The sequence below is a fragment of the Chiloscyllium plagiosum genome, unplaced genomic scaffold (assembly GCF_037043375.1).
Source record: "Chiloscyllium plagiosum isolate Xiang-an unplaced genomic scaffold, Cpla_swu_hap1 HiC_scaffold_46, whole genome shotgun sequence".
NCBI lineage: Eukaryota > Metazoa > Chordata > Chondrichthyes > Orectolobiformes > Hemiscylliidae > Chiloscyllium > Chiloscyllium plagiosum.
The window spans coordinates 23,062,393-23,090,250 of NW_028270184.1; the positions used below are offsets into that span (position 1 = coordinate 23,062,393).

At 45.7% G+C, this 27,858-nt stretch overlaps 1 protein-coding gene and 1 pseudogene across 2 annotated transcripts in view; one reads left to right on the top strand and one right to left on the bottom strand.

Moving 5' to 3' along the window:
- The window catches only part of LOC148136295 (uncharacterized), a 328,974-nt gene that overhangs the window by 27,104 nt on the left and 274,012 nt on the right, over positions 1–27,858 (top strand). The window contains exon 2 of one of the 2 annotated variants that reach the window (XM_087983558.1): positions 22,873–23,041. In XM_087983558.1, the coding sequence (XP_087839684.1) occupies positions 22,873–23,041 (169 nt within the window). Of the gene's footprint in view, positions 1–22,872; positions 23,053–27,858 lie in introns of both variants that reach the window. The other variant, XM_087983559.1, reaches the window with a different exon arrangement.
- On the bottom strand, positions 448–22,555 carry LOC148136296 (beta-1,3-galactosyl-O-glycosyl-glycoprotein beta-1,6-N-acetylglucosaminyltransferase 3-like; annotated as a pseudogene).

Sequence of the window (27,858 nt, forward strand, 5' to 3'; positions counted from 1 at the left end):
AGTTGGATTTACTGAGCACCTTCCCAGCTACCTTCCCCAAAAGCCCCACCCTCCCTCTATTTATCTCTCAACCCCCTTACTCCCCCACATTCCTGATGAAGGGATTATACCTGAAACATCGGTTCTCCTGCTCCTCGGATTCTGCCTGCCCTGCCGTGCTTTTCCAGCACCACACATTTTGACTCTCACAGTAACTAATGTTACAGTGCTAAGTCTCCCAGTGCCCAGTGTTACAGTGGATAGTATTAAGGTATCCAGTCTCCACAGTGCCCAACACTATAGTGCCTAGTGCTACAGTGGCTATGTTACAGCATGCAGTTTCACAGTGCCTGGCCTCCACAGCAGCCAGTGTTATAGTATACAGTCTCACAGTGCCCGGTTTCACAGTGCCCAGTCTCTCAGTGTTTCTGATGTCTCACTCACCACCCCTACCACCATCACCGAGGTTTACTCTGTCCCAACCTCCAACCCAGCCCCAGTTTTACCAAGTGTCCTGTTTCGGAGATATTCCTCCATGCACTGTACTGCTGTGTTGTCCATGTTGGGGTCAAACTTATTTGCAAACAAACATCTCTGACGGACCACCCAATGTAGATCTCCTGCCCCATACACACAAACCAAGTGGCGATACCTTCACGTGCAGGGAGGGTATAGGGCACCCCTCGCAACGTCACCAGCCTCAAAGGACCACTTTACTGCCCGGCCAAGTGTCCTGGTGGCTCCTTGGGTGTACGGGATGGAGCCGGGTACATTGGGCATTCTGTGCAGGGTAGCCCACACATTCTCGTCCGGGCTGTAGGTGTCCTCCGACCACTTGAGGAAGGCCTGGATCTCGGCACTGTCAAACACATGGCCGACAAACTCTCTGGAGGCCATGAAGTAGGCGCTGCCCACGAAGATGGAGGTGCTGATGTTTGGCTGGTCTTTCAGTTGCGCCGTCAAGACAACTTGGTCGAGGGTATCGTGGTGGTATTGCCAACGTTTCTAAAAGGCAAGCGCAAGAGAGAGTGAGAGAGACGAGAAAGTAGAAATGATAGCTTTTCAACTTCGCCTATGGCTTTTTTCCTCCCCAACTCCTCTGCACTCTCCTCGCCCCCAGCTCCAGCAAGATCCATGCACACTCCTTCTCTCAGTTACTCACCTTACAGTGGAGAACAAGGTTATTCAGCCCCTCGGGCCTTTCTCACTCCTATTGCCTAGTGCCAGTCACCTGCCAATTTCCCCATATCCCTGCCTCCCAAACCACCTCCCAATGCTCATTCGCTGAGCAAACATAAAACTCATCCTCAAGCTCTCCCAGTGGATCTGGCTCCAAAAATACACTTCAAACTATGCCCTCTGGACGTAAAGGTTGAGAGCACCAGAAAAATAGATCCTTCAGCCCATCGTGACTGCGCTGGCAAAACAGGCTCCTTGCTACTCCAGTCTCATTTTCCAGCACTGGGAACATTGCCTTTCATGCCTCACCAGTGCAATGGAGACACTTTCCTGTGGTCATCAACTCCTGGAGTAGGACTTGAACACAGAGCTTTTGCCTTAGAGAGAAGGACATGGTGTGCAGGGATATAGTTCTCTGAAAGTTGCATTGCAGATAGACAGGGCGGTGAAGTAGGTGTTTGATACCTTTACCTTCATTGGTCAGTGCATTGAATATAGGAGTTGGGATGTAATGTTGCAGCTGTAACAGAGATGGATAGAGCTCTGAAAGATAGTGGAATCAAGGGTTATGGGGATAAGGCAGGAACATGATACTGATTGTGGATGATCAGCCATGATCATAATGAATGGTGGTGCTGGCTCGAAGGGCCAAATGGCCTACTCCTGCACCTATTGTCTATAAGTAGGAGTATCTTTGACTATCTCTGATATGCCTTTGCCATTACCAAGTGTGATCTATTGTCTGTAGAGGACATTGGTGAGGCCACTTTTAAAATACTGCATACAATTCTGGTCGCCCTTCGAAAAAAAGGATGTTGTTAAACTTGAGAGGGTGCAGAAAAGATTTACCAGGATGTTGCCAAGATTGGAGGGTTTGAGCTACAGTAAGAGGTTGAATAGGCTAGGGCTATTTTCCCTGGAGTGTCGGATGCTGAGGGGTATCCTTACAGAAGTTCATAAAATCAGGAGGAGCATGGATAGATGTTGAAATGATCAGCCGGATGATAGTACACTTCACACAGCTTCCTTTATCACATATATGCAAGAAGACTCAACCAGCCGGGTCAAAGCCCACCCTTGCCTGGAGAGTCTGAAACAGGCAGTTGCAATCACGCTTTTACACACAAATCGGCGTTCCCCTTTCACGAATTACATTTTGATTCCAAGCCTTAGCAACACAACTGATCAATCAGATCCTGATCTAGGTACATGACGTTTAGCATTAGATCATTGACCTTAAACTTCTACAACACCTGTTGAGTGTTGTTTCGGTCTTCCTGCCTTCTCACTTAACTGGAGCCAGTTTCAGTAAGCTAGCTAGCTTACGTACGTGCTTGGCTGCACTTTTCTGTTGCTGATCAGAATTGTTTAGCTGACCTCCTTTTCTGTTCTTGCCCCATTTTGATTCCTTCCACGTCGGCTGCATAGCCAAAGGTCTTTTCCCAAGGGTGGGGGAGTCCAAAACTAGAAGCAAAGGTTTAAGATGAGAGGGGAAAGACCTCAGGGGTTACTTTTTCATGCAGTGGGTGATGTGTGCTTGAAATGAGCTACCAAGAGGTGCTGGAGTTGGCTGGTACAATGACAATATTTAAAAGGCATCTAGATGTGTACATGACTAGGAATAGGTTAGAGAGATATATGCCAAAGGCTGGCAAATGGGACTGAGTCAGATCGGGATGACTGGTCAGTGCAGACAGGTTGAACTGAAGGGTCTGTTCCATTCTGTATGATGTTATGACTTCGTGCTCTCTGGTTATTGAGGTTTAGAGCACCAAAATAATAAGTTGCCCTTCAGCCCATCGTGTCTGCACTGGTCAAAAAGACAAGCTCCGAGCTATTCTCATCCTATTTTGTAGCACTTGGCCTATACCCTTGAATGTCTCACAATAGCAATGAAGACACCTTCCTATGGCCATCAGCTCCTGGAGTAGGACTTGAATCCAAAGCTCCTCCCTCAGAGTGAAGGACACCACACATTAGATTCTCTACAGTATGGAAACAGCCCATTTGGCCCAACAAGTCCACACCAATCTTCTGAAGAGCAACCCATCCACACCCATTACCCTACCTGATATTTACCCCTGGCTAAGGCACCTAACACTATGGGCAATTTAGCACGACAAATTCACCTAACCTGCACATCTTTGGACTGTGGCAGGAAACCAGAGCATCCGGAGGAAACCCACGCAGACGTGGGGAGAATGTGCAAACTTCACACAGACAGTCGCCCAAGGCTGGAATTGAACCCAGGTCTTTGGCGCTGTGAGGCAACAGTGCTAAGCACTGAGCCACCGTGCCACCCCTTCCGCAAGACACTTTATTCACATTGTGTCAAAAGATATCTTTTATCCTCGGTCCTTGTGGCATCATGCACGGGAGATATGGATCCTTGGTTACCAAGGGGAGGATAGATTATCAATGGTATGCAGGAATGTCGATGATGGAACAGGATCAAAAGGGCTAATGCCCTACTCTTGTTCCTTGTATGTATGGGAACAGATCTCTTTTTTTTTATCCAACTTACATCGGAACTTGCCATCATCTCATACAAATGTAGTTTAGGCTTCATTTGCGTTTCAATTCTTCAGATCTCCCCACCATGCCTCTAACCCAAAATCTTACATCTGCATTCCATTGCACTTGTACAATCGGTGAACAGTGAAGTATATTTCCTTGTCTTCATTACCGAGTGCTCACCCTGTACCCATTGAATAAACCTCACCCCAATCTCCTTTGTTCCAATGGGAGCATCGTTGACCTTTCCAACTGAGCCATCCAACTTTAACCCTGGCACCATTCTGCGAAATCTCTTCTTCTCCCTATCCTGAGGGCCCTCACATCGTTTTGTAGACCACAACAATCCAACTGGGGCTAAACCAATTTGACATGCAGCATAACTCAACCATTTATTGGCATCAATGCCTCTATTTATTAAGCCTTCTGCTTTTCTACCCTCTTACGGCCTCCTCCATCTTCTAATGTTGATGAATGTTCATTGCCAGATCCCTCTAATCCTGCGCACTCTTTACGATTGTGCCATTACATTTCTATTACCTCTCCACATCCTTCTCCCAAAACATATCACCTTACACTCTTCTGTATTCACCTCTGACTGGATGCTGTCTGTTCACCGTGGTGACCCTGGACAATTCACATCATCCTCACCATTTGCCAATCCTCCAGGTTTATCATTGCCCTGAACATGGGCATTTTGCCACATACTCCAAGATTGATATCACTGAGATATTGAATAAAAGCAGTCGTCTATTTAGGGCTGAGATGCAGAAACATTTCTTAACTGATAGGATAGTGAAGTTATGGAATTCTGTACCACAGAAAGCTGTGGAGTTTGAGTCATTGAATATATCCAAGAATGCGATTAACAAATATTTATGTTTCAAAAGCATCAAAGGCATGGGGAGAAAGTGTTAGTATGGCATTGAGATAGAGGATTAGCCAGGATCATATAGTATGGTGGGTCTCATGGAGGGCCAAATCATCTTCTCCTGCTCCGGATCTTGATGTTTAAAATGTCCCAGCTGTGTGGATCATTCCCACCTACCAACCTACCAACTTGTCCAAAACAAGATCCATGATCAGGGCTTGTGTTGTCAATTTTGTTGTCCAGCCATTTTTATCTAGTGCCTAGTGAAACACTTCATTGAATCCAGTTCAGACAACATTCTCTGCATTCAAATTCTCAGCTACTTCATCAATGCATGATGCGAGGTTGGAGACTTATCTTTTGAAAACCTGCACTGGCTTCGCTTCATTAATTTGATCTCAGGCAGGTTGGTGCGAATTGCAGCCATAACTACCAGCATCAATGTCAAGTGCATGATATAAAGTAAACTAGTATCCATGCGGTATGAGCCTCGAAGACCCAGGTTCAAGTCGCTTCTGCTCCAGAGTTGTGCGATAACAGTTTCATCAGTAAATGTAAGACCATTAACAAGTCGGGACAGGAGTCGGCCATTTGGTCCCTCAAGCCAGCTTCACTAGGATCATGGCTGATTCAACATTCCTCGAGTCCATGTTCTTGCCCTATCCCTGTAACGCTTAATTCCCCAACTGAGCAAGAATCTATCCATCTGAGCCTTAAATATATACAAGGACAGCTCTCTGTGGCAAGGAATTCCAAAGATTCACAACCTTCTGAGAGAGGAAATTTCACCTCATCTCAGTTTTAAACTGGTGCCCCTTTATTCTGAGACAATATCCCCCCGGTCCTGGACTCTCCCATGAGGAGAAACATCCTTTCAGCATTTACCCAGTCAAGCCCCTTAATCCTGACCATTTCAATGAGGTCACCTCTCATTCTTCTAAACTCCAGTGAGTAGAATCCTGTTTAGCCTTTTGTTTTTAAGACAATCCCTCCATAATGGGGGCCATCCCACTGAACATTCTCTTAACTTCCTCCAAAGAAACAACATGTTTTCTTAAATAAGGTGACCAAAAGTGCTCACAGTACTCCGGATGTGCTCTCACAAGCACCTTGCACAGTTGCAGTAAGACTTCCTGACTTTGATACTCTAACCTTCCTTCAAATAAGAGCAAACATTCCACTTCAGTTCTGAAGAAAGGTCACCAGACTCAAAACATTGACTCTGTTTTCTCTCCATGAATGCTACCCGACCTGCTGAGTCTCTCCAAAAATTTCTGTTTTCATCCAATATTCCAATAGTCTTCCCAATTACCTGCTGCCCCCATGTGCGAGCTTTCCATGTTTCATTCACTAGTTCCCCCAAGTCCCTTTGTGTTGCAGCTTTCTGAAGCTTTCTCCATTTAAATAATATTCTATTCTTTTGATTTCCCTTCCAAATGAACAACTTCACATTTTCCCACATTGCACTCCATTTGCCAACATTTTTGCCAACTTAACCTATCAATATCTGTCTGTAAAGCACATAAGACAACATTTTTTACTGTACCTCGATATACATGACAGTGATATATCAGCAAGGTTTGAGAAGATTTGTAGCTCAGGTTGGGGTTCTAGATGTAGGTTTGCTCGCTGAGCTGGACTTTTCACTGAAGATGTTGCCTAGTATGGTGACAAAACATCTGAAAATGAGTCTTCCAGCTCAACGAGCAAACCTAGATCCAGAGTAATATTTCAAGTCAACCTCAGAGTACAACGGGATCATGATCAGATGGGCTAATAGGCCGAGGAGTGTCAGATGGAGTTTAATGTCGATAAATGTGAGGTGCTCCATTTTGGTTTGGCAAATCAGGGCAGGAATAATACACTTCATGGTAAAGTCTGGGGAGTGATGATGAAACAAGAGATCTTGGAATGCAGATTCATAGTTTCTTGAAAATGGAATCGCAGATAGACAGGGTAGTGAAGAAGGCGTTTGCCACGCTTGCCATTATTGGTCAGTGCATTGTGTGTAGGAGTTGGGAGGTCATGCTGTGGCTGAACAGGACATTGGTTTGGCAATTTCTGGAATACAGCATGCAATTCTGGTCTCCCTGCTATAGAAAGGATGTTGTGAAACTTGAAAAGGTTCAGAAAAGATTTACAAGGATGTTGCCAGAGTTGAGTGTGGAAATGCAGGAAATTGGTACTCGATGTGGAATAATTACAGACATGATGGGCTGAAGGGCATCCTTCCGCAAGAATTCTTTAATTCTGTGACTGACGCAGAGGGAGATTAACTTCAAGGTTCATGTTATCAGGAGGGACACCAAAGCCCTTAGCAGAGTGGTCAGAAAACTCCCTACTCTTTACATGAACTAAGGCATAACCTGTCTCCACCAATATCATAGCAAATGTCAGCCATTCGTCCCTTCAAGTCTGCTCCACCATTCAAGAAGGTCACTGCTCTTCTGGTTGCAATTTCAATTCCACATTTCTATCGGTTGCCCCGGGGTCCTTATCTTTTTTTTAAAAAAAGTCACCTTGCTCACCCTTTCATAACTTCATCAACTCAGCCTTCACAACTTCGTACAGAAGAGATTTACACAGTGCAACAGCTCTCTCAGGGGAAAATAATTCTGCAAGGCATTGGTGAGGTCACTTTTGGAGTGATCGCCCTGCTGTTGGAAGGGTGTTGTTAAACTGCAAAGGATGCAGAATAGATTTACAAAGATGTTGCCAGGACTGCAGGGTTTTAGTTATAAGGAGAGTCTAGATAGGCTAGGACTTTTCTCACTGGAGTATTGGAGGGTGAAGGGTGACCATATAGAGGTTTATAAAATTGTGGGGGAAATCAATAAAAGTGAGTAGCCCCAGGATCGGGGAGTCCAAATCATAAATTTAAGGTGAGACCTGAGGGTGGTGTAAATACGGAGCAAGTTGCCAAAAAGAATTGTTGTAGTGGATACAATCACAAGATTTAACAGACGACATAAATAGGACAAGTTTAAAGGGATATGGACCAAATACAGGATAATGAGACTAGTTCCAATTAGGATACCTGGTTGGCATGGATGAGTTGGACGAAAGGGTATGTTTCGGTGCTGTAGGACTCTGACGATATGTTATTCTACAGAACATCTTGTCAAACCTACAAGAGAAATCAATGTCCTATCAACCACCTTATCATGTCCCCTCAGAGAAACTTATACATTTCAAAAAGATTTCTCAGATTTCCAAACTTAAATGTGTAAAAGCCAATTTGTTCAACCTTCCTTCATAAGATAAACCCTTCATCCCAGGAAAAAGGCAGGTGAAACTTGCTGTCAATGTAATTATTTTATGTTTTAAATGAGAGAAAAATGTACAGACTGATTCTGATGTGGTCTCATCAAGGCCTTGTATGGCACTCTCTCCACCCCTCAGGCCTGGAAATGAACTCTACATTTTGAAGAAAAATGTCTGTACTAATGGACTCTGGACGAGAAAGGACTCTGTTTGTTGGTAATTAACTGTCATATGGTTTGTTGGGCTTATCACCTGCACTGTCTTGCATGTCCCTGGGTCTGGCAGGTCTTACTGTGAGCTGGGATGCTCATGGGTCGTCCTGAAAGCTGTCACCCCGAGAGCCGGCAAGTGGGTAGGCCATCCTGTGAAACTGAAGGTTGGTCGGCTGTCCCGAAAGCCGGAGGGTGGGTAGGCCACCCTGATAACAATCTCCCTGAGAGCTAGATGGTGGGTAGACCGTTCTGAGCACTGTCATCCCGAGAAAGGGTGATCAGGACGGGCTGTCCTAGAGGTGATCAAAAGCTGTGTCAGAGCAGCCAAGAGCCAGAAAGTGCGTAGGGGCGGGCTGAGATCCTGAAGTCTTGTGGGCTGCCCTGCATGCTGTCGTCCCAGGGAAGGGGACGGGCTGTCCTAGAGGTGGACGAAAGGTGTGCCAGATGGTGCATCGGGGTGTGTGAGAGCCCAATGGTACATAGGGGCAGACCGAGAGCCAGAAGGTGAGTAGCTGTCCTCAGCGCTGTCACCCCAGGTGGGTACTGGGACAGACAGTCCTAGAGGTGGTCGAAAGGTGTATCAGGGTGGACCGAGAGCCGGAGGTTGAGTAGGGGCGGGCTGCCTTAGAGTGGTCGGAAGGTGGGAGGGACTGGGTGCTTGCTGGGTCACAGTCAGTGTGTTACTGTTGGTTTCTGCTTGTTTTTTGTGTGGGGGGAAACCTGATTCCTGAACTGGCTGAATTATTTAGCCAGTTTGTTAACTGGCATTCCTTTAGGGAGGACTGATTGTTAAACTCCTGATGTACATAATGTGTTTCAGGTGTAACTCAGTTCTCATTAGGGGATAGTTGTTTCACTGACTGGTTATAGTCTGTGTGTTACTCTTTTCTTCACTTTTGAAAAAAGGACAATGTTAATTTTGTGTTAGGGCCTAGCCCTTGGACTCTCGTTTTCTTTGTTTTTTGTATGTGTAGCCTCTGGAGATTGAACACCTGTGTTTGTGCTGGGAGGTGAGCAATTGTTGTATCCTGGAGTTTGGGAGAAGATCTTCCCTTCAGGAGTGGACCAAAACCCCTGTGAGTTAATCACCTTTACAATGTACTATGTTCCTGAGAGTGGACCTGGCTCTCCAAGGATGTGCCAGGACGTCTTGGGGACTGAACACCTGTGTGCTGTGGGGTGTGCATTTGCTGCCTTTGGGAGTGGACTCTGCCCTTGGTTGTAGACCCTGTTTTTAGCAGTGGACTCTATTTCTGACAACATATGTTGTAAACTGGAGTGGATTCTGTTCCTGAGAACTCTATTTTTTTGAAGACTCTATATTTGGTCTCTGTGTACCAGAAAGGACTCTGTTTTTTCACAATTAACTCTATCGTGTTTCTTGTTGGGCTTATCACCTGCACTGTCTTGTGTGCCCCTGGGTCTGGCAGGCCTTACTGTGAGCTGGGACGTTCATGGGTTGTCCTGAAAGCTGTCACCCCGAGAACCAGAGGGTGGGTAGGCCACCCTGATGCCAGTTGCCCCTAGAGCCAGTAGGTGGGTAGGCCATTCTGAGCGCTGTCGTCCTGAGAATGGGTAATCTGGATGGGCTGTCCTAGAGGTGATTAGAAGGTGTCTCAGAGCAGCCAAGAGCCAGAAGGCACATAGGGGCAGGCTGAGATCCGGAAGGCTTGTGGGCTACCCTGCGCGCTGTCGTCCCTGGGAAGGGGACGGGCTGTCTTAGAGGTGCCGGAAGGTGTGTCGGGGTAGTCCACTGGCTGGATGGTGCATTGGGGTGATGAGAGCCCAGTGGTAAGTAGGGGCAGACAGAGAGCCAGAAGCAGTCCTCAGCGCTGCCGCCCCGGGCGGGTAACGGGGCAGGCTGTCCGAGAGGTGGTCAAAAGGTGTGTCAGGGCAGACTGAGAGCCGGAAGGTACGTAGGGGCGGGCTGCCTTAGAGTGGCCGGAAGGTGGGAGGGATTGGGAGGGGGGAGAGACTTGCTGGTTTTTGGGGGTCTGTATTGTATGCGCTGTTTCTTACACAATTGGACTGTCTCATATGTATGAATGTCATTGTTACTGTTTGTAATGATTGAAACTGGGATTTGAGGTTTGTCCTCATTTCCCTGAAAACCGATTGAATGTCAGGGTTTGGGGCTTGGTTTTGTCATTCCCCTTCCTTGTAAAATTGCTGTTTCTCTGTATACAGCTGTAAATGTAATTGTTTGTATAAACTGTGAATTGTTTAATAAAATATAAATAAACAGGACTATCTGTTTCCTTTCTTCCTGGTGATGGAATATAAATTGAGAGGAGCAATTATAACTGTTGTCTGCGAAAATCACAAAGTTGAATCATGAAAGAGGGGAGTGTAGGTTAAGCTGGATTTCCTTGTACAAACAGTTATAAGCATCTGTCTCCCACTTCTGCAAAACCAAAAACCACAATCAAGAGGTCATAAGGCTCAGTGGACGAAGAATGACAGGAAATGTTGCTTTAGCAAGCAAGGAAGCAGATGGCAGCGAAGGAGGATATACACTACAATAGACCACAGAGGGATGTGGTGAAATGGCCAAGAAAAACCTGTAGTTATGCACAAGGCCAGATAAGGCAAGAGATAAACAAGAGGAATGGGCACTGGGTTTAGAGTAGTGGGAGGAGGGAAAGAGAAATGAATTGTATCAAGGTTTTGTACTGTGTGCCTACCTTGTAGACACCACTCTTGCAAAAGTATATCAGATGATACTGCTGCAGCAGATCTTGTCTTAGACTGAAATTATTGAAGTGAGTGAGTTCTATTTCCCACATAAATTAAGATTTACACTCTTGTCAGATGCAGTGAAAAACACCTACACACTTGACATGGGTACTAGGGAAAAGTAAGCATGACTGCTGTCGGGTGGTAGTGGGAGAAAAATAAACAGGCACGTCAAGGGATCTGCTCACTGAGAGCTGGCTCTCGGGGAGCTGGATCAGCCTATGAAGGACTCTTCAACCCTCTTGAGGAGAGGAGACTGACTTCAAAACAGCCTCAGTGTGTCTTATGTGCTGCTGTTGGTGTCTTCCTACTGAGGAGGAGTTTATTTTTAATTTTTTTCATAGTTTGTTGTGATTGTTTTCTGGGGTTTCTTTCTGCTTATTTCTGTTAATTTGAAGCTATGCTCAGCTGCTCAGGCAGCTACTACCACCACTGCTGCTACAGTCTGGGCCTGCTCCTGCTACTGAAGCCTGGACCTCGCCTGCACCCCTGCTGCTGCCTGGGCGTACCTACACCTGGGGATGACTTCAACTGCTACTCCTGAGGCTGCTTCTGAAAAAAAAACAAGACGATCGGATGTTCTGTTCACTCTGAGCTGGCTCTGAGGAGGCTGGATCCGTGTCAAGGACTCCATGTGTAAACAAAAGGGTGAGTTGGTGACTGGATAATGGCCTCTGTGAAGTTATTCCTGATGTCGGGGTTTCCTGCTCCTCAGATGCTGCTATGCTCTTCCAACACTGTTCTAATCTTGACTGTAATCTCCAGCATCTGCAGTACCCACTTACAGTCATAGAGATGTACAGCATGGAAACAGATCTTTCGGTCCGACCAGATATCCCGACCCAATCTAGTTCCACCTGCCAGCACCCTGCCCATATCCCTCCAAACCCTTTCTCTTCATATACCCATCCAAATGCCTCTTAAATGTTGCAATTGTACCAGCCTCCACCACATCCTCTGGCAGCTCATTCCATTCGCATACCACACACTCCATGAAAATGTTGCACCTCAGGTCTCTTTTATATCTTTTCCCTCTCACCCGAAACCTATGTCCTCTAGTTCTGGACTCCTCGACCCCAGGGAAAAGACTTTGTCTATTTATCCTATCCATGCCCCTCAAATTTTGTAAACCACTATAAGGTCACCCCTCAGCCTCTGACGCTCCAGGGAAAACAGCCTCAGCCTGTTCAGCCTCTCCCTATAGCTCAAATCCTCCAACCCTGGCAACATCCTTGAAAGGATTCCAAAATGATTTATAAGTTTCACAACATCTTTCCAATAGGAAGGAGACCAGAATTGCATGCAATATTACAACAATGGCCTAACCAATGTCCTGTACAGTCGCAACATGACCTCCCAACTCCTGTACTCCATAGTCTGATGAATAAAGGACCGAAAACCAAACACTGCCTTCACTATCCTATTTACCTGCGACTCCGCTTTCAAGGATGTATGAACCTGCACTCCAAGGTCTCTTTGCTCAGCAACACTCCCGAGGACCTTATCATTAAGTATATAAGTCCTGCTAAGATTTGCTTTCCCAAATTGCAGAACCTCGCATTTATCTGAATTAAACTCCATCTGCCAGTTCTCAGCCCATTGGCCCATCTGGTCCAGATCCTGTTGTAATCTGAGGTAACCCTCTTCGCTGTCCACTACACCTTTAATTTTGGTTTTTGGTGTCATCTGCAAACTTACGAACTGTACCTCTTATGCTTGCATCCAAATCATTTATGTAAATGACAAAAAGTAGAGGGCCCAGCACCGATCCTTGTGGCACTCCACTGGTCACAGGCCTCCAGTCTGAAAAACAACCCTCCACCACCACCCTCTGTCTTCTATCTTTTGAGCCAGTTCTATATCCAAATGGCTAGTTCTCCCTGCATTCCATGAGATCTAACCTTGCTACTCAGTCTCCCATGGGGAACCTTGTTGAATACCTTACGGAAGTCCATATAGATCACATCTACCGCTCTGCCCTCATCAATCCTCTTTGTTAATTCTTCAAAAAACTCCAATCAAGTTTGTGAGACTATTTCACTATCAACCAAAGAACAATCCTTTACATGCTCTGAACCGAACTTACATTCTTTTGTTCACTCTTAACTCTTAAGGGGTAGCTATAAGCACCCACATGGGCCCCAACTATGCCTGCCTCTTCATCCATCAGCACCATTTCCCACCTTTTCCTCCACTACATTGATGACTGGATTGGCACTACCTCGTATTTGCATGAGGTGGTTGAAAAGTTCATTAATTCTAATTCTACCAACACCTTCCAACCGGACCTCAAATTCACCCGGACAATCTCGGACACCTCCTTCCCCTTCCTGGACCTCTCCATCTCCATCTCTGGCAACCGACTAACCACGGACATCTACTACAAACCCACGAACTCCCACAGCTACCTGGAATACACCTCCTCCCACCCTGCCCCTGTAAAAACACTATCTCTTATTCCCAATTTCTCTGCCTCTGCTGCATCTGTTCCCAGGAGGACCAATTCCATCACAGAACATCCCAGATGGTGTCCTACCTCAAAAACTACAATTTCCACTTCCACATGGTTGACAATGCCTCCAGTGCATCTGCTCCATTTTCTGTACCTTCACCCTTGAACCACACCCCTCTCAACGCAACAGGGACAGAACCCCTTGGTCCTCACCTTCCACCCCACCAACATCCGGATACATTGCATTATCCTCCACCACTTCTGACACTTACAAACAGACCGCACCATTAGGGACATATTTCCCTCTGCACTCCATCTGCATTTCAGAGACCATTCCCTCTGCAACTCCCTTGTCAGATCCATACCCCTCACCAACCCACCCTCACCAACCCACCCTCCCCTCCTGGCACCTTGCCTGGCCTCTGAAAAGTGAAAAACCTGCACCCTCACCTCCCCCCTCACCTTCTGTCCAAGGCTCCAAAGGATCCTTCCACATCTGACAGAAATATACTTGTACCTCCACCAATGTCATCTACTGCATCCATTGCACCCAATGTGGTGTCCTCTCCATCGGGGAGACAGAACTCTTACTTGCAGATTGTTTCAGAGAACACCAACCAACCTCACCACCTCGTGGCTGAACACTTTAACTCCCCCTCCCACCAAGGGAATGCAGGTCCAGGGCCTCCTCCATCACCAAACCCTTACCAGCTGACACCTGGATATTCCACCTTGGAACCCTGCAACCAGGCGGATCAATGTCGATTTCACTAGTTTCATCATTTCCCCACCCCAACTTATCGCAGTCCCCAGCCTCCAACTCAGCACCACCCTCCTGACTGGTCCATCTTCCTTCCCACCTGTCCACTCGACCTTCCATCCCCCCCCCCCCCCCCCCCACCCATACCTTCATCTATCACATTCCCAGCTACCTTCCACCCCAGCCCCACACCCATCCCACTTATCTCTCGGCCCCCTGGTCCACAAGCCTCATTCCTGATGAAGGGCTTATGTCCGAAACATTGATTCTTCAGATGCTGCCTGACCCGCTGTGATTTTCCAGTGCCACACTCTTGTCTCTGATCTCCTGCATCTGTAGTCCTCACTTTTTCTCCTACACTCTTAACCTACCTACATTCCTGTATACTCTCGTAATCAGTCTATATCCCTCCTTATCCCAGGCCCAGCCCTCTCTCTTTCTACCCCATCCCTTTCACCTGCCCATCTTCCCTTCCACCCATCTGCTCCACCCCACCCACTTACCAATCACAGCCACCTCCTCCCTACATCCACCAATCGCCATCCCACCCACCTTTCCCCAGCCCCACACCCCCATTTATTCTGCTGCCCCTTCCTCTCGCCGGGTTCTGATGAAAGTTTCCGACCTGAAACGTCAATTGCCCTTCTACTCTGTTTTCAGCTCAACTCTCCAACTCCTCTATATTCCTTTGTACATTCTGAACCTCCCTCCATGCAACTGAACTGTTTTAACAACCCTGTCTCTCTTTGTACAGGCAGGAGTGAAGGACTGGAGGGGAGAGAGAGAGAGAGAGAGAGAGAGATGATGGAGGGAGGATGGAAAACACTTGGATGAAGAGAGGCCCAGCAGACAGGAAGGCGGTTACCTTTTTGAACCCTGGTGCAGGATCCGACTCAATCACGTTGGAGCCGTTCAGAGCTCTGAGGCTGTGGACGATCTCCCGGTTGGTCTTCAGGGGGAAGTCTTGGCCACACACATTGATGAAGTACCTCCAGGGGACAGGGCTCTCCAGCAACTCCTTCATGCAGTTGAGATCCGCCTGAACTCTGCTCCAGCCAGCATAGGTGACCCACTCCAGCTTGGCTGCGACAAAGACATTGTGAAAACACGAAGCGATGGCCCGAACGGCCGCATGAAATTGACTCGGGGATTTGCGGTCCACGTGGATACAGTAGACATTCTGTGGGGCGTAAATGCTCCGTAGAAGCCTCTCGAACATCTCAATGCTCTGGTGGATGACTATGGAGTAAGCCAAGGGTAGGTGTTCCTCACAAACGATCTGCAATTTCGGGTCATGTTCAGATAATCTCCCTCAGTGATGGCTTGGTGCTTGAGGGAGACAGTAATGGAGTTGAGGAGGGCCCTTTCCACCTCCTGCCTGTCCCCCTGGATGATCTGCCAGCAGGTGGAGTTCTCCTCGACCAGGAGGAGATGTTCCTGCATTGGACTGGCGCCTGGTTTCACCAGCCTGAGGGTCAGCCGGCCCCCTCCTCTCTGGACCAGCAGCTATTGGCACAATAAGACCAGACTGAGTACACACAGCGCTGATCTGAGGCACGACCAGTGGGCACAACGCTGGCTCAGCTTGGGCATGGCACTTTCCAGAGGGCAGTGTCCCCAGCCGATAGGCAAATGCAGAATGGATGCTCTCTGTGCTGGGCAGCACTGCCTCCACCAGGCCGTGGGGAAGGAGTGACTGCAAATTGCGTGAGACGTCGCAGCAGCCAGTCCCCTCTCCTTATCTTTCCTTTTCCCCCAAGATTCAACGAATGACTCGACTTTCACTCCCTCCCCCCCCCTCCGGAACTGCTCTCCCTCTGGAATTCCTCTCCCACGTTAATACCTCTCCCTCTCTCTGTGACCCCTTTGTAACCCCTCTCCCTCTAATAACCCCTATCCCTTTGTAATCCCTCTCCTCCACTAACTCATCCCTCTCACTCTGTAACTCCTCTCTCTCTTTCCTCCTCTTTCTGTCCCTCAGTAACTCCTCTCCTCTCTCTCTCGGTAACTCCTCTCCCTCTCTCTGTCTCTCTCAGTAACTCCTCCCGCCCTCCTCTGGATGAAACCCAGCCAATGTTCCGTTGTTTCTCTCTCGGAGTCCGGGCTCCTCTCGCTCCTGTCTGACTACAGGCGTTTCCTTCACCGGTCTCTGCTACTCTCCGGCCGTTCCTGGACCGGTGTTGCCCGGGTGAAGTAAACGAGAGGATCGCGATGGTGTGCAGTCTGGATCGGAGAACCTACAACCAGAGAGACACAGAGCCAGCCAAGCCCAATAACCCATGTCCCAGCCTGAGCTGAGATGCTCTTTCAGGAAGGAACCTGCCATCGAGCCCACAACAATGTGGGAAGGGTAACCCTTGGATAAAGAGAGGACCAGGAGACGGGAAGGTGGTTACCTGTTTGTACTGTGACTCTTAACTGCCCTCTGGGCTATTAGGGATGGCCAATAAACACTGGCCTGGCTAACGGTGCCCCATCCCATGAATTTATTTGAAAAAAGTGATAATAGTAAATCAAATTAAATCAAACTTCACCACCCGTCATCTCTCTCTCTCTGAGTACAGCAAGTTGATATGAATCCAAAAAAAGAATTCGCCCGGCCGAGAGTGACTCAGAGGTTTGCATTGCTGGAGCACAGTGCCAGGAACCAGAGTTTGATTCCAGCCTTGGGTGGCTGTGTGGAGTTTTGCATGTTGTCTGCTTGGGTACCCTTCGGGTGCTCTGATTTCAAAGATGTTCAAGTTAGGTGGATTGGCCATGCTGAATTGCCCATAATGTCCAGGGATGTGCAGGCGGTGTGGGTTACTATAGCCACACACATACACAGCAGAACACTCCTGCAGGTTTAGGCAATGCTCAATCTAATGCAACATCCTGGTGGATCTCCTTTGCCCCCCCTCCAGTACAATCACATCCTTCCTATAATGCGGTGACCAGAACTGCACACAGTATTCCAGCTGTAGTCTCACCAAAATCCTGTAAAGCTCCAACATGACACCTCCCTGCTCATGTATTCAGTGGCTTTGACCCTTCTTAATTCCCTTACCCGCCTATCCTGCCGCCTTCACGGATGGCTGGACACACAAACCAGGATCCATCTAATCTTCTGTGCTTGCCAGGCTCCTCCTATTTAACGTGTACTCCCTTGCCATGTTAGTCCTCCGGAAATGCATGTCACAGAAATTTGGGCATTCAGTAGCACAGAATGGAGAAAAAAAATGACTGGCATCAAGAGCTGGCATCTTTTAAACATTGTAACTGTGCCCACATACATTACTTCATCTGGAAGTTCATTCCATCACAAACCACTCTGGGGAAAAAAAGAGTTGCTCCTCAATCTTTAAATCTTTTTCCTCTGAACTTACAAACATGGCCCTGAGTCTGAACTCCCCCACACTAGGGAAAAGACCCTTGTCATTCACCTTATCAATCACTGTCATGATTTTATAAACCTCAACAAGGTCACCCCTCAATTTCCTATGCTGCAGTGTAAAACACGTACAGTTCTGATGTGGATCCTTCAGAGAGGGGACAGAAAATGTTTACCAGGACGTTGCCTGGAATGGGGGATTTTACCTGTGAAGAAAGGTTGGGTAGACTGGGTTTGTTTTCACTAGAATGCAGGAGGTTGAGGGGTTTATAAGATTGTGAATGGCATGGATAGGGTGGAAATTATGAGGCCTTTTCTCAGGGTGGAAGAGTCAGTTACTCGGGGACACAGGTTCAAGGTGGAGGGGTCAGGGGGGTGTTTAAAAGAGATATGTGAGGCATGTTTATCATGGAAAGGGTGGTGAGTTCATGGAACACACTGCCAGAACAGACAATGGAAGCAGACACAATTGTAGCTTTCAAGAAGCATCCAGCAGCAGACATGAATAGGAAGGGAACAGGGGAATACGGATCCTGTAAGGAAAGACAGTTTTAATATGGAAGGCAAAATGTGTCAGTGCAGGCTTGGAGGGTTGAAGAGCCTGTTCCTGTGCTGTAATGTTCTTTGTAAAATGTCCCCAGCCTCTCCAGTCTATTTTTACATCTCAAACCCTGCACTCCTGGCAACATCCTGGTAAATCTTTTCTGAACCGTCTCCAGTTTAATAATATCCTTCCTATAGCAGCATGAGCAGAACAGGACACAGTCTTCCAGAACTGGCCTTACCAACTTCCTGTCAAACCTCAGCACACCATCCCAACTCCAATATTCAGAGAGCTGAACAATGAAGGTCATCACTCTCCAGCAGGCATTGTTTCACTCTGACTCCCCTTGTAACTGTCCACATCTCGCTGGGACACTGATGTGAAACATCTTGGCTCTTTGACTGATTCGACCAAGTCTCATTTCCTACTGTTCCTGTGTATCCCTCAGAACAGGAATGTAATGTGCATTCCCATGGCAACATCACAATGACATACTTGTTTGTGGATTCACATGAAGTGGGCATCACTGACTGGGACAGCCTTGTTAGCCATCCCCCTAATCTCTACGGCATAAATGATAAGGAACTCTCCTCTTTAACCCCACTGTCCTTGTGTTTTAAGAACCCTGACCACAAATGCAAAGTCACATGGTAGAGAGCCCCAGGATTCTGTCCCAGAAAAACTGAAGGAAGGATGATTAATTTCAAAGTTGGGATTAAGGGTGAAATGGAGAGTAACTGCAGAAGGAGTAGTTTTGAGTCATATTGCTGGCCTTGTCTTCAAGGTGATATTGATGTTGGGATTACAAGGTGCAGTTGAGGGACCCATCCTGAATTACTCTAGTAAATCCACAACAGGTATAACATTGTTTCCAGGAAAAAATGGACAGGATTCATCAGAGAAGGGAAATGCAAATTGCTCAAAGTCTTATGAGATGATAACATGGAGGGCCCAAGCAGCTGGAGGCCGGTGGAATGATGGAATTAGGGGATGGTCAAGAGGCTGGAATCGCAGGAGGGCTGACATCATGGAGTGATAATGAGCATTGATGTTACAGCTAAGAGAGGGTTATTGGGACTGGAGGAGGTTTCAGAGATAGGGTGGGGTGTAGGGGGGTGGAGGAGGTTCTGGAATTAGGGAAGGTGTCAGGGCTGGATGAGGTTACAGAGATAGGGAGGAGTGTACTGGGTGGAGGGGGTTACAGAGTCATAGAGATGTACAATGCAGAAACAGTCCCATCAATCCAACTCGTCCATGCCGACCAGTTCTCCTAACCTAATCTTGACTCAATTGCTCGCACTTGGCCCATATCCCTCTGCACCTTTCCTCGTTATATACCAATCCAGATGCCTTTTAAATGCTGTAATTGTACCAGCCTCCACCACTTCCTCTGGCAGCTTATTCCATACATGCACCACTCCTCAGCCCATTGGCCCATCTCATCAAGATCCTGTTGTACTCTGAGGTAACCTTCTTTGCCATCCACTACACCTCTAGTTTTGGTGTCATCTGCAAACTTACTAACTGTATCCCCTATGTTCACATCCAAATCATTATATAAATGATGAAAAGCAGTGGACCCAGCACCGATCCTTGTGGCATACCACTGTCACAGGTCTCGAGTCTGAAAAGCAACTCTCCGCCACCGCCCTCTGTCTTTTACCTTCAAAGTCAGTTCTGTATCCAAATGGCTAGTTCTGCTTGTACTCCATGAGATCTAACCTTGCTAACCAGTCTACCATGGGGATCCTTGTCGAACGCCTTACTGAAGTCCACATAGATTGCGTCTACCGCTCTGCCCTCATCAATCCTCTTTGTTACTTCTCTGAACAAACTCAGTCAAGTTAGTGAGACATGATATCCCACACATAAAGCCATGTTGACTATTCCTAATCAGTCCTTGCCTTTACAAATACATGTAAATCCTGTCCATCAGGATTCCCTCTGACAACTTGCCTGCCACCAATGTCAGGCTTACTGGTCTATAGCTTCTCTCAGCTTTAAAGCATCACCTTTTCATTCTGAGGCTATGTCCTCTGGTTCTAGTCTCTCCTACTCGTGGAAACACCTTTCCATATCCAGCCTACCACAGGGTCCCAGTATTCTGTAAGTTTCAATCAGATCTCCCTCACTCTTCTGAACTCCATTGAGTCCAGACCCAGATCCTCAACCACTCCTCATGTGACAAGCCTTTCATTCCTGGGATCATTCTTATAAAATGCCTCAGGAATGCTCTTAACCTACTATTGTGAGAGATGACATTGCACTGAATTACATATTTTGACTGCAGGCTATTAAACCACCGAACTTTAGCAGCAAGCTATGTTAGTGTCCCTTTCTCACTGACTGCTGCTATCTCCTCAACAGTTTGAAGGGTCTATGATGTGTAGATACTAGACAGTACAAACTGAGCGGACATATCTCTCTGTAATGAGAACAACCCATGGTCGACTCAGACTATGTGGACTTTACCTTTACCTTCACCAAGCATACACTAATATGATTAAGAAAACATTTACTCAACAACAGGAATGTTGGATGATTACAAAAATAACTTGGTCCACATATATTTTGCCTGAACCATGGTTGCTACCATATAACCAAAAACAATTATACATGAGGAAGTCTAAACCTAGTTTATTCATCCTAGACGTGTGTTGCAATTCAGTTCTTTCTGTTTTCTTGTCTTTGACAGTGCATTACCCTATAATGTAGGTATGTCTGCTCTCATGTATGTTCACCCTGTTCAATGTCCTTGTCTTTATCTTCATCTTCACTCTCAGAAGATTACTGCTGATCCCCTATTTCCTCTGCTGACAGTCCACACCCTGTTTGTCAACTGCACTTGAGAAAGGCATAGTGCACCATTTCTGATCTATACTGCAATGCCCCACTGGAGCTTCCAACTCATCTTGAAGTGGTTGAGTTATGATTGTGGAAGCATGGGCAGTGTTGTATCTTCATTTTCCCGTTGCCTCAGGGGCGCACTAGCACCTTGATAACATTCGTAGACCCTTATTTCAAGGAGATTGGAGTGTAAGAGTAGGCAAGACTTACTGCAACTGACAAAGGTACTGGTGATCCTGGATCAGTGGTGCTGGAAGAGCACAGCAATTCAGGCAGCATCCGAGGACAGGCAAAATCGACGTTTCGGGCAAAAGCCCTTCATCAGGAATAAAGGCAGAGAGCCTGAAGCGTGGAGAGATAAGCTAGAGGAGGGTGGGGGTAGGGATAGAGTAGCATAGAGTACAATAGGTCAGTGGGGGAGGAAATGAAGGTGATAGGTCAGGGAGGAGAGGGTGGACTGGATAGGTGGAAAAGGAGCTGGGCAGGTCGGACAAGTCCAGAGAAACTAGGATGAGGTGGGGGAAGGGGAAATGAGGAAACTGTTGAAATCCACATTGATGCCCTGGGGTTGAAGTGTTCCGAGGTGGAAGATGAGGCGTTCTTCTTCCATGCGTCTGGTGGTGAGGGAGCGGCGGTGGAGGAGGCCCAGCACCTCCATATCCTCGGCAGAGTGGGAGGGGGAGTTGAAATGTTGAGCCACGGGCGGTGTGGTTGATTGGTGCGGGTGTCCCGGAGATATTCCCTAAAGCGCTCTGCTAGGAGGCGCCCAGTCTCCCCAATGTAGAGGAGACTGCATCGGGAGCAACGGATACAATAAATGATATTGGTGGATGTGCAGGTAAAACTTTGATGGATGTGGAAGGCTCCTTTAGGGCCTTGGGTGGAGGTGAGAGAGGAGGTGAGACCACATAGAGTCATACAACACGGAAACAGACCGTCCGTTCCAACAAAGCCTTGCCGAACATTATCCCAAACTAAACACGTTCCACCTGCCCGCTCCTGGCCCATAGCCCTCCAACCCTTTCCCACTCATGTACTTATCAAAATGTCTTTTAAACCTTATAATTGTACCCACATCCTCCCTTTTCTCAGGAAGTTCATTCCACATGCGAACCACCCAATGCATAAAGAAAGTTCCTCATCTTTTTAAAATCTCTTTCCTCTCACTTTAAAAATGTGTCCCCCTAGTCTTGAAATGCCCACCCTTGGGAAAAGACAAATAGCATCAACTCTATCCATACCCATCATTCTTTTATATACTTCTATCAGTCTCCAGTAATGTGGGCAGTTTTGGTCCCTTTGTTTGGGGAAATTTCATTGGAGGCAGTTGAGAGAAGGTCTACTAGGCTAATCCCCAGAGTACAGGGATTGTCTAAATAGCAAATGCGAAACAGGTTGGGACTCTACTCACTGGAACTTAGAAGATCTAACTGAAAAATATGGGATTCTTAAGGGGTCTTACAGCGAAAATGCTGAGAGGAGGTTTCTTGTCATGGGGGAGTCTAGGACCAGAAAGCATGGTCTCAGAATCAAGGGGTGTCAGTTTAAGACTGAAACGAGGAAGAATTTCTTTGGAAGTTCTTGTCACAGTGCTCCCTGTGGGGGCAGAGTCCTTGTGTATATTTAAGGCTGAGATGGATAGATTCTTGATCAGTCAGGGAATCAAGGCTTCCAGGGAAGATGAAAGTGAGGAATGTTGGATCAGTCACGATCCTATTGAATGGTGGAGCAGGATCAAGAGCTTAAGGGCCTACTCCTGTTCCTGTTTCTTCTGGCATTATTGTCATGTGGTCATCCTGAGCACTTACCCACTGTTCTGGAAATCATGGTGTCGAATACCACCACAGCTGATGGTGAAATATGAATTCAATAAAGTCTGGATTTAAAAACTAGCCTATGATGACCATATAACCATTGTTGATTCTCAGATTACAGGTTTATTAATGAAACTCCAGATCCATGGCAATTACGTTGGCTCTTAACTGACATCTGAAATAGTCAAGTAAGACACTCAGTTCAAAGGTAATAATGGATGGAAAACAAATGGCAGCCTTACCAAAAAAGCCACATCCCAGGAAAGAATATCAAGAAAAGAATCATGTTATGAACCAAATTTAGAGAATTTTTCATTTAATTCCCTGCAGCTCTTTTTCTGTGGCCCAAGGTCTTTGGAAGGAGGCAGGATCTCGGGACTTGTCTTCTACATCAACATCATGGCAGCTCCAAGACGGTCTGAAACAATCCTCCAAACTCTGGCATCGATGGTTCCATATAAGTTAAACATTGTTGAAGTGACAAAACCTTTCCACTCTCCAGCTCTGCAGGTTAGTGATAGGGCAGTCTGAAAGCAATATGGGTACAGGCTATGGCACCCTACAGCTGAGGGAAGGTAGTGATGGCAGAGAATCCCACTGCCCAGGTTGCTTGGCTCCCCTTGTTATGGGTGAATGATATAAACAAGTTTAATCTGGAGAAAGAGGCATCAGTGACAGCTTGGATGTATTTGCAGGTCGCCTCAACTGGGAGATGCTACAAAAGACTCGATGTAAAATATATGTGTGTGTAAAACGTATGGGATTTTGAACTAATGACAAATATGTTTTGTCCTAATTATTTGAAAGCACTTAATAATTATCTAGGTATGTCTTTCTGGAAGCATGACTTAAAGGTGGAATGTGCCTCCTGGAATAATAATGGTTATTTGTTATATTGTGCTCGTTTGTAAGAAAAATCATTGACAGATTTTGTTCTGAGCAATGATCACTAGACCCAAAACATTAATTCCTGATTTCTCTCCACAGATGCTGCCAGACCTGCTGAGTTTTTTGTTTTTGGAATGACTGCAGTTTTTGAATAGGAAATGAGACTTTATTTTGTATTTTGAAATATTTTATAATATATTGCAAATAGAAAGGAAAACAAAGAACTGCAGATGGAACTGGAGATCTGAAAGAATCAAATTCAAAACATGCCTGAGAAATTCAGAGGCTCTGGTAACATCTGTGGCAAGAGAAACAGAGTTAACACTGAGTCTAGTGTGACTGTTCCTCAGAACTCTGTTTCTCTTTCCACGGATGCTGTCAGACTTGCTGAGTTTCTCCAGCATTTTTTATGTTTGTTTTGATTTCCAACATGCACAGTTTTTGCCTTTAGTCAGATCTGAAGATAAAGCCGTTCATATCTGTGTCTTAGGGGACACTGTTCGCAAGTCATCCATGGCTGATACATTAAACAATAAACACATTTGAGAGTGCAGGTGGGAGACAATTTAAAACAAGGAAAAAGAGTAAGTGCTGAGGGAATGCAGCAAGTTTGCAGCGTCTGTAGAAAGAGAGACAGACAGACAGAGTTAACATTTTGAGTTCAATGTTCAGTTTTCATGACAATTTAAGGTCTCTTCTGAATGACAGAACCTCCCACTAGTTCTGTTCTGGTGGCTCAGGACTGATGTTCATGTTCAAGTTTTGTCCAAGGACCAGATCCTACTCAAATGGCTACAGTTTAAGCAGTTAAAGCCTGTGTACATTTTGGGAATTAATATGAGGGTTTTGCAATTAAAGCCCAGCTACCAAGCCAAATCAAGCTACAATTGAAAATAATGCATTTCCATTGGCTCAGAACAAAGCAAACAAACAAAATAAATTGATTGCAAGAATGTTTGATCATTGAGGTTAGTCTGCCCTTCCCTCTGAACATAATAAAACTGCAATGAACAATGCACCTGTTTCTAGAATTTGTTTTATTTCAACAATAAATACTTTGTACAGTGAGCAATAAAATCTTGCTGAGGACACAGGACAGTGAATATTTTCTCTGTGCTGACATTTGAAACACAGATGGAAGTGATATGGGATATTTTGGAACTATCATGGTCCCTGGATCACTAAACATTAGATATGTGAGTAAGATACATACGGAAATCCTGATGATATGACTTGCACGTTTCAAATTCCCATGACCCTCTGTCGACCCTTCTCCCTGACCATGAAGAACACCCAAGGCTTAACACCCAGCTCACTGTGTACCAGCCCCCCAGCCTGTGATAACTTACCTTGGTTTATTTAGACATTTCAAAGAAATCCTCTGCCTTCTGCACTGAGTTTCAGTCACAGACATTGCAAAGTCCTCATTAGTTTCCTGGCAGCTGTTTGCTAAATCTAGGTTTCAACCACCTCTTGGGTAACTAAACTCCTGATAGCATCATCACACACACTGAGTCCCCTTTCCCATCTATCATTCTGTTCCTTTGTCCATGTGATTACTATCCAAACCCACACATTACCTTCTGAATACCCAGTGACCGAGTGAGTAAGCTAACCTCCAGATCCAGCCCCACAAACCTCCAGACCCTCTGAACCCTGTCAGCTGAAACTACAAACATACATCATGGATCATCCGATTTCAGCCCCACCCCTTACCCTCCCCTTATCTGACCTGTCAAACACCTTGACTGTTAGAACCATCCTCCAAACCAGAACTGACCAGAAAACACCACCACCCACACATTGTAATTACTCCCACCAACTGGACTCTGCAACTCAACCTCAACCATCCAGCTTTTGCCCCCAGACAGACACAATTACCCCCATTGAAATGCATTGACACAATCGAGTCAGGCCTGATTATACAGCCCCTTTTCCCAATGATCCGGATACACTCAAGGCAGAATGACCAACTCATCCTTGTACCAGCTCAGCAATCTGCATTATCCAATCTTCGTTTATTTATCAAAGTCATCCTCTGAAATGTGAAGGAAGGATGAGACTCAGGAAACACATAGATTTGACAAAAATCTTCTGTGAAGATTGCAGCTCTGTATCAGCTGAGCGACAGAATTCCATGATTATGTGCGATGAATCTGTCACAGTCACATCCCATCAAGTTGCTGTGGAGAGTTTCAGAGATCAGAACTCTGGGTTGGGGACAGAATTGTCACATTCGATGGATTTCCAACCAGAATTCTTGAGACCAAAGTTTGGTTTCTGGTCACTGGATTCAAAACGTTAACTCTGATTTCTCTTCACAGATGCTGCCAGACCTGCTGAGCTTTTCCAGCAATTTCTGTTTTTATTTCTGATTTACAGTATCTGCAGTTCCTTCCATTTTATTTGATTATCAAGGACCTGAATGCTCAGCATTTGTCCAATATAAAATGTTCAAATAGCCAATCACTACGAGACAGAGACTAACAGTTAATAAGTCTGTTGCCCATCTGTAAACTTGTGAAATACTGACTGTCTTTGTTGCTGTGCTGTGTAACTGACTTACTCAAGGGCTAATGCAACAGGCCAGACAGACAGTAAGTCAGGTGGCATGTGAGACAGTATTGAATGCTCATTGAATGCTCATTGGCATTTGGTGCTAAAAGTTTGGATTATGACACAGTCTGGATAAATTAGATATTGCAAACAGGAGATAATCAAATGGACTATTTTCAATAATATAAAGAAAGAACTGTGGATGTTGGAAATCTGAAACACAAATAGAGATTTCTCTCTGCATTCTCTCTACCAATGCTGCCAGACCTGTGTAGTTAACATTTTGATCCTTTTGCAGAATTGGACTTGAAATGTTAACTCTGCTTTCTCTCCACTGGCTTCAATAAGCAGCTCTTCCAACCCCATTTTGGAGCAGATATTTTAATCTTCATTTGCTGAGTAACATCAACTCCGACAGCTCAGTTTCCAGACATGAAAGTTTGTGTTTTGGAAATGTCCATGCAATTTAAATCCCTCTCATTTGCCCTGTTGAAAAGGCTTTTGCTTCTTTTGATGGGCAACATAAAGACAGACCGTTTTCCCAAGATACAAATATAAATGGTTTCTGTTCATATGAGCCTGTCCAATATGTTTGTATTTAAACAACTCAAAATAATAGGTCTGTATCTGAATGTGGGCAGCTTTTGTGTCAACTTAAACAAATCCATAGCACACATTGATGTAAATAAATACAGCATGAGGACAGTTAGGGGAAAGCAGCCACTCAAGGGGCTGATTGATGGGCCCCCTGATGTTAGACATGAAGAGATATTGGCTGCTTGTGATAGTGAGATGGCAATCATCATTGCTGACTTGAATCTACACAAAGACTGTGTAAATCAGGTTGGCAGCAGTAACGTGGATGAGAGGTTATTGATGACCTTCGAGAAAGTATCTTAGAGCTGCGTGTTCTGAAGCAACCAGACAGAAGGTTATGTTATTATCATCTTATTGATACTGTGTAATGTGACAGGATTTATGAAACAATCTCAGTGTAAAGGCTCTCCTAAGTAGCAGCCATCACAATATAATTCAATTTTACATCCAATTTGAATGGAAGAAGATTGACTCTGAGGTAAGTATTTCAAACTTAAACAAATCCACTCTGCGGGCTTGTAAACTAAGCCAGCTGAAGTAGATGGCATAACTGACTCGGAGAGAGATCAGCAGAGACAGTGATGGCAGAGATTTAAGAGGATACCTCAGAATATTCAGAATAAGTATATTTTGACTGAAACAAAAGACTTTAAAGGGAGGACTCGTTTTCTGTGGTTTACTGAAAAGTTGAAGAAACCGTCCAACTTGAGGATATTGCAAAGATGGGTGGCAGGTCAGATGATTGATTAGAAAATAAAGTATGGCAGAGAAGAAGGTTAGTTATAAGGAGGAAATTGGAATCTCAGAACCCAACTCAAAATGTTAAAAACAACAAAGCAAGAGTTTCCATGGATATTTAAAAACAAAACATGTACGCAATGTGAGTGTCACTCCTCTAGGGAGTGAGAATATGGAGTTATTGATAGATGATAGGGGGCAAAAAGTGCAGAGCTGGAAAAACACATCATGTCAGACAGCATCCAAGGAGCAGGAGAATCGATGTTTCAGGCATAAACCCTTCATCCATAGATGTTAAGGAAATGGCAAATTAAATGAATAAGTACTTTGCTTCTATCTTCACTATAGAAGATACAAAAAGCATTTCAGTAATAGTGGTAAGACACTGTTTTGCTGACATTGAAACTTCAGGCCAACTGTGTCTGCATGCTGACTCAGAACTGAGCTCATGCACAGTTCCAGATTGTCTGCATCATCATCCCAATCTCCCTCACCCTCTCCCCTCCTCTCTGAATCTGAACATCACCACCATTCTCC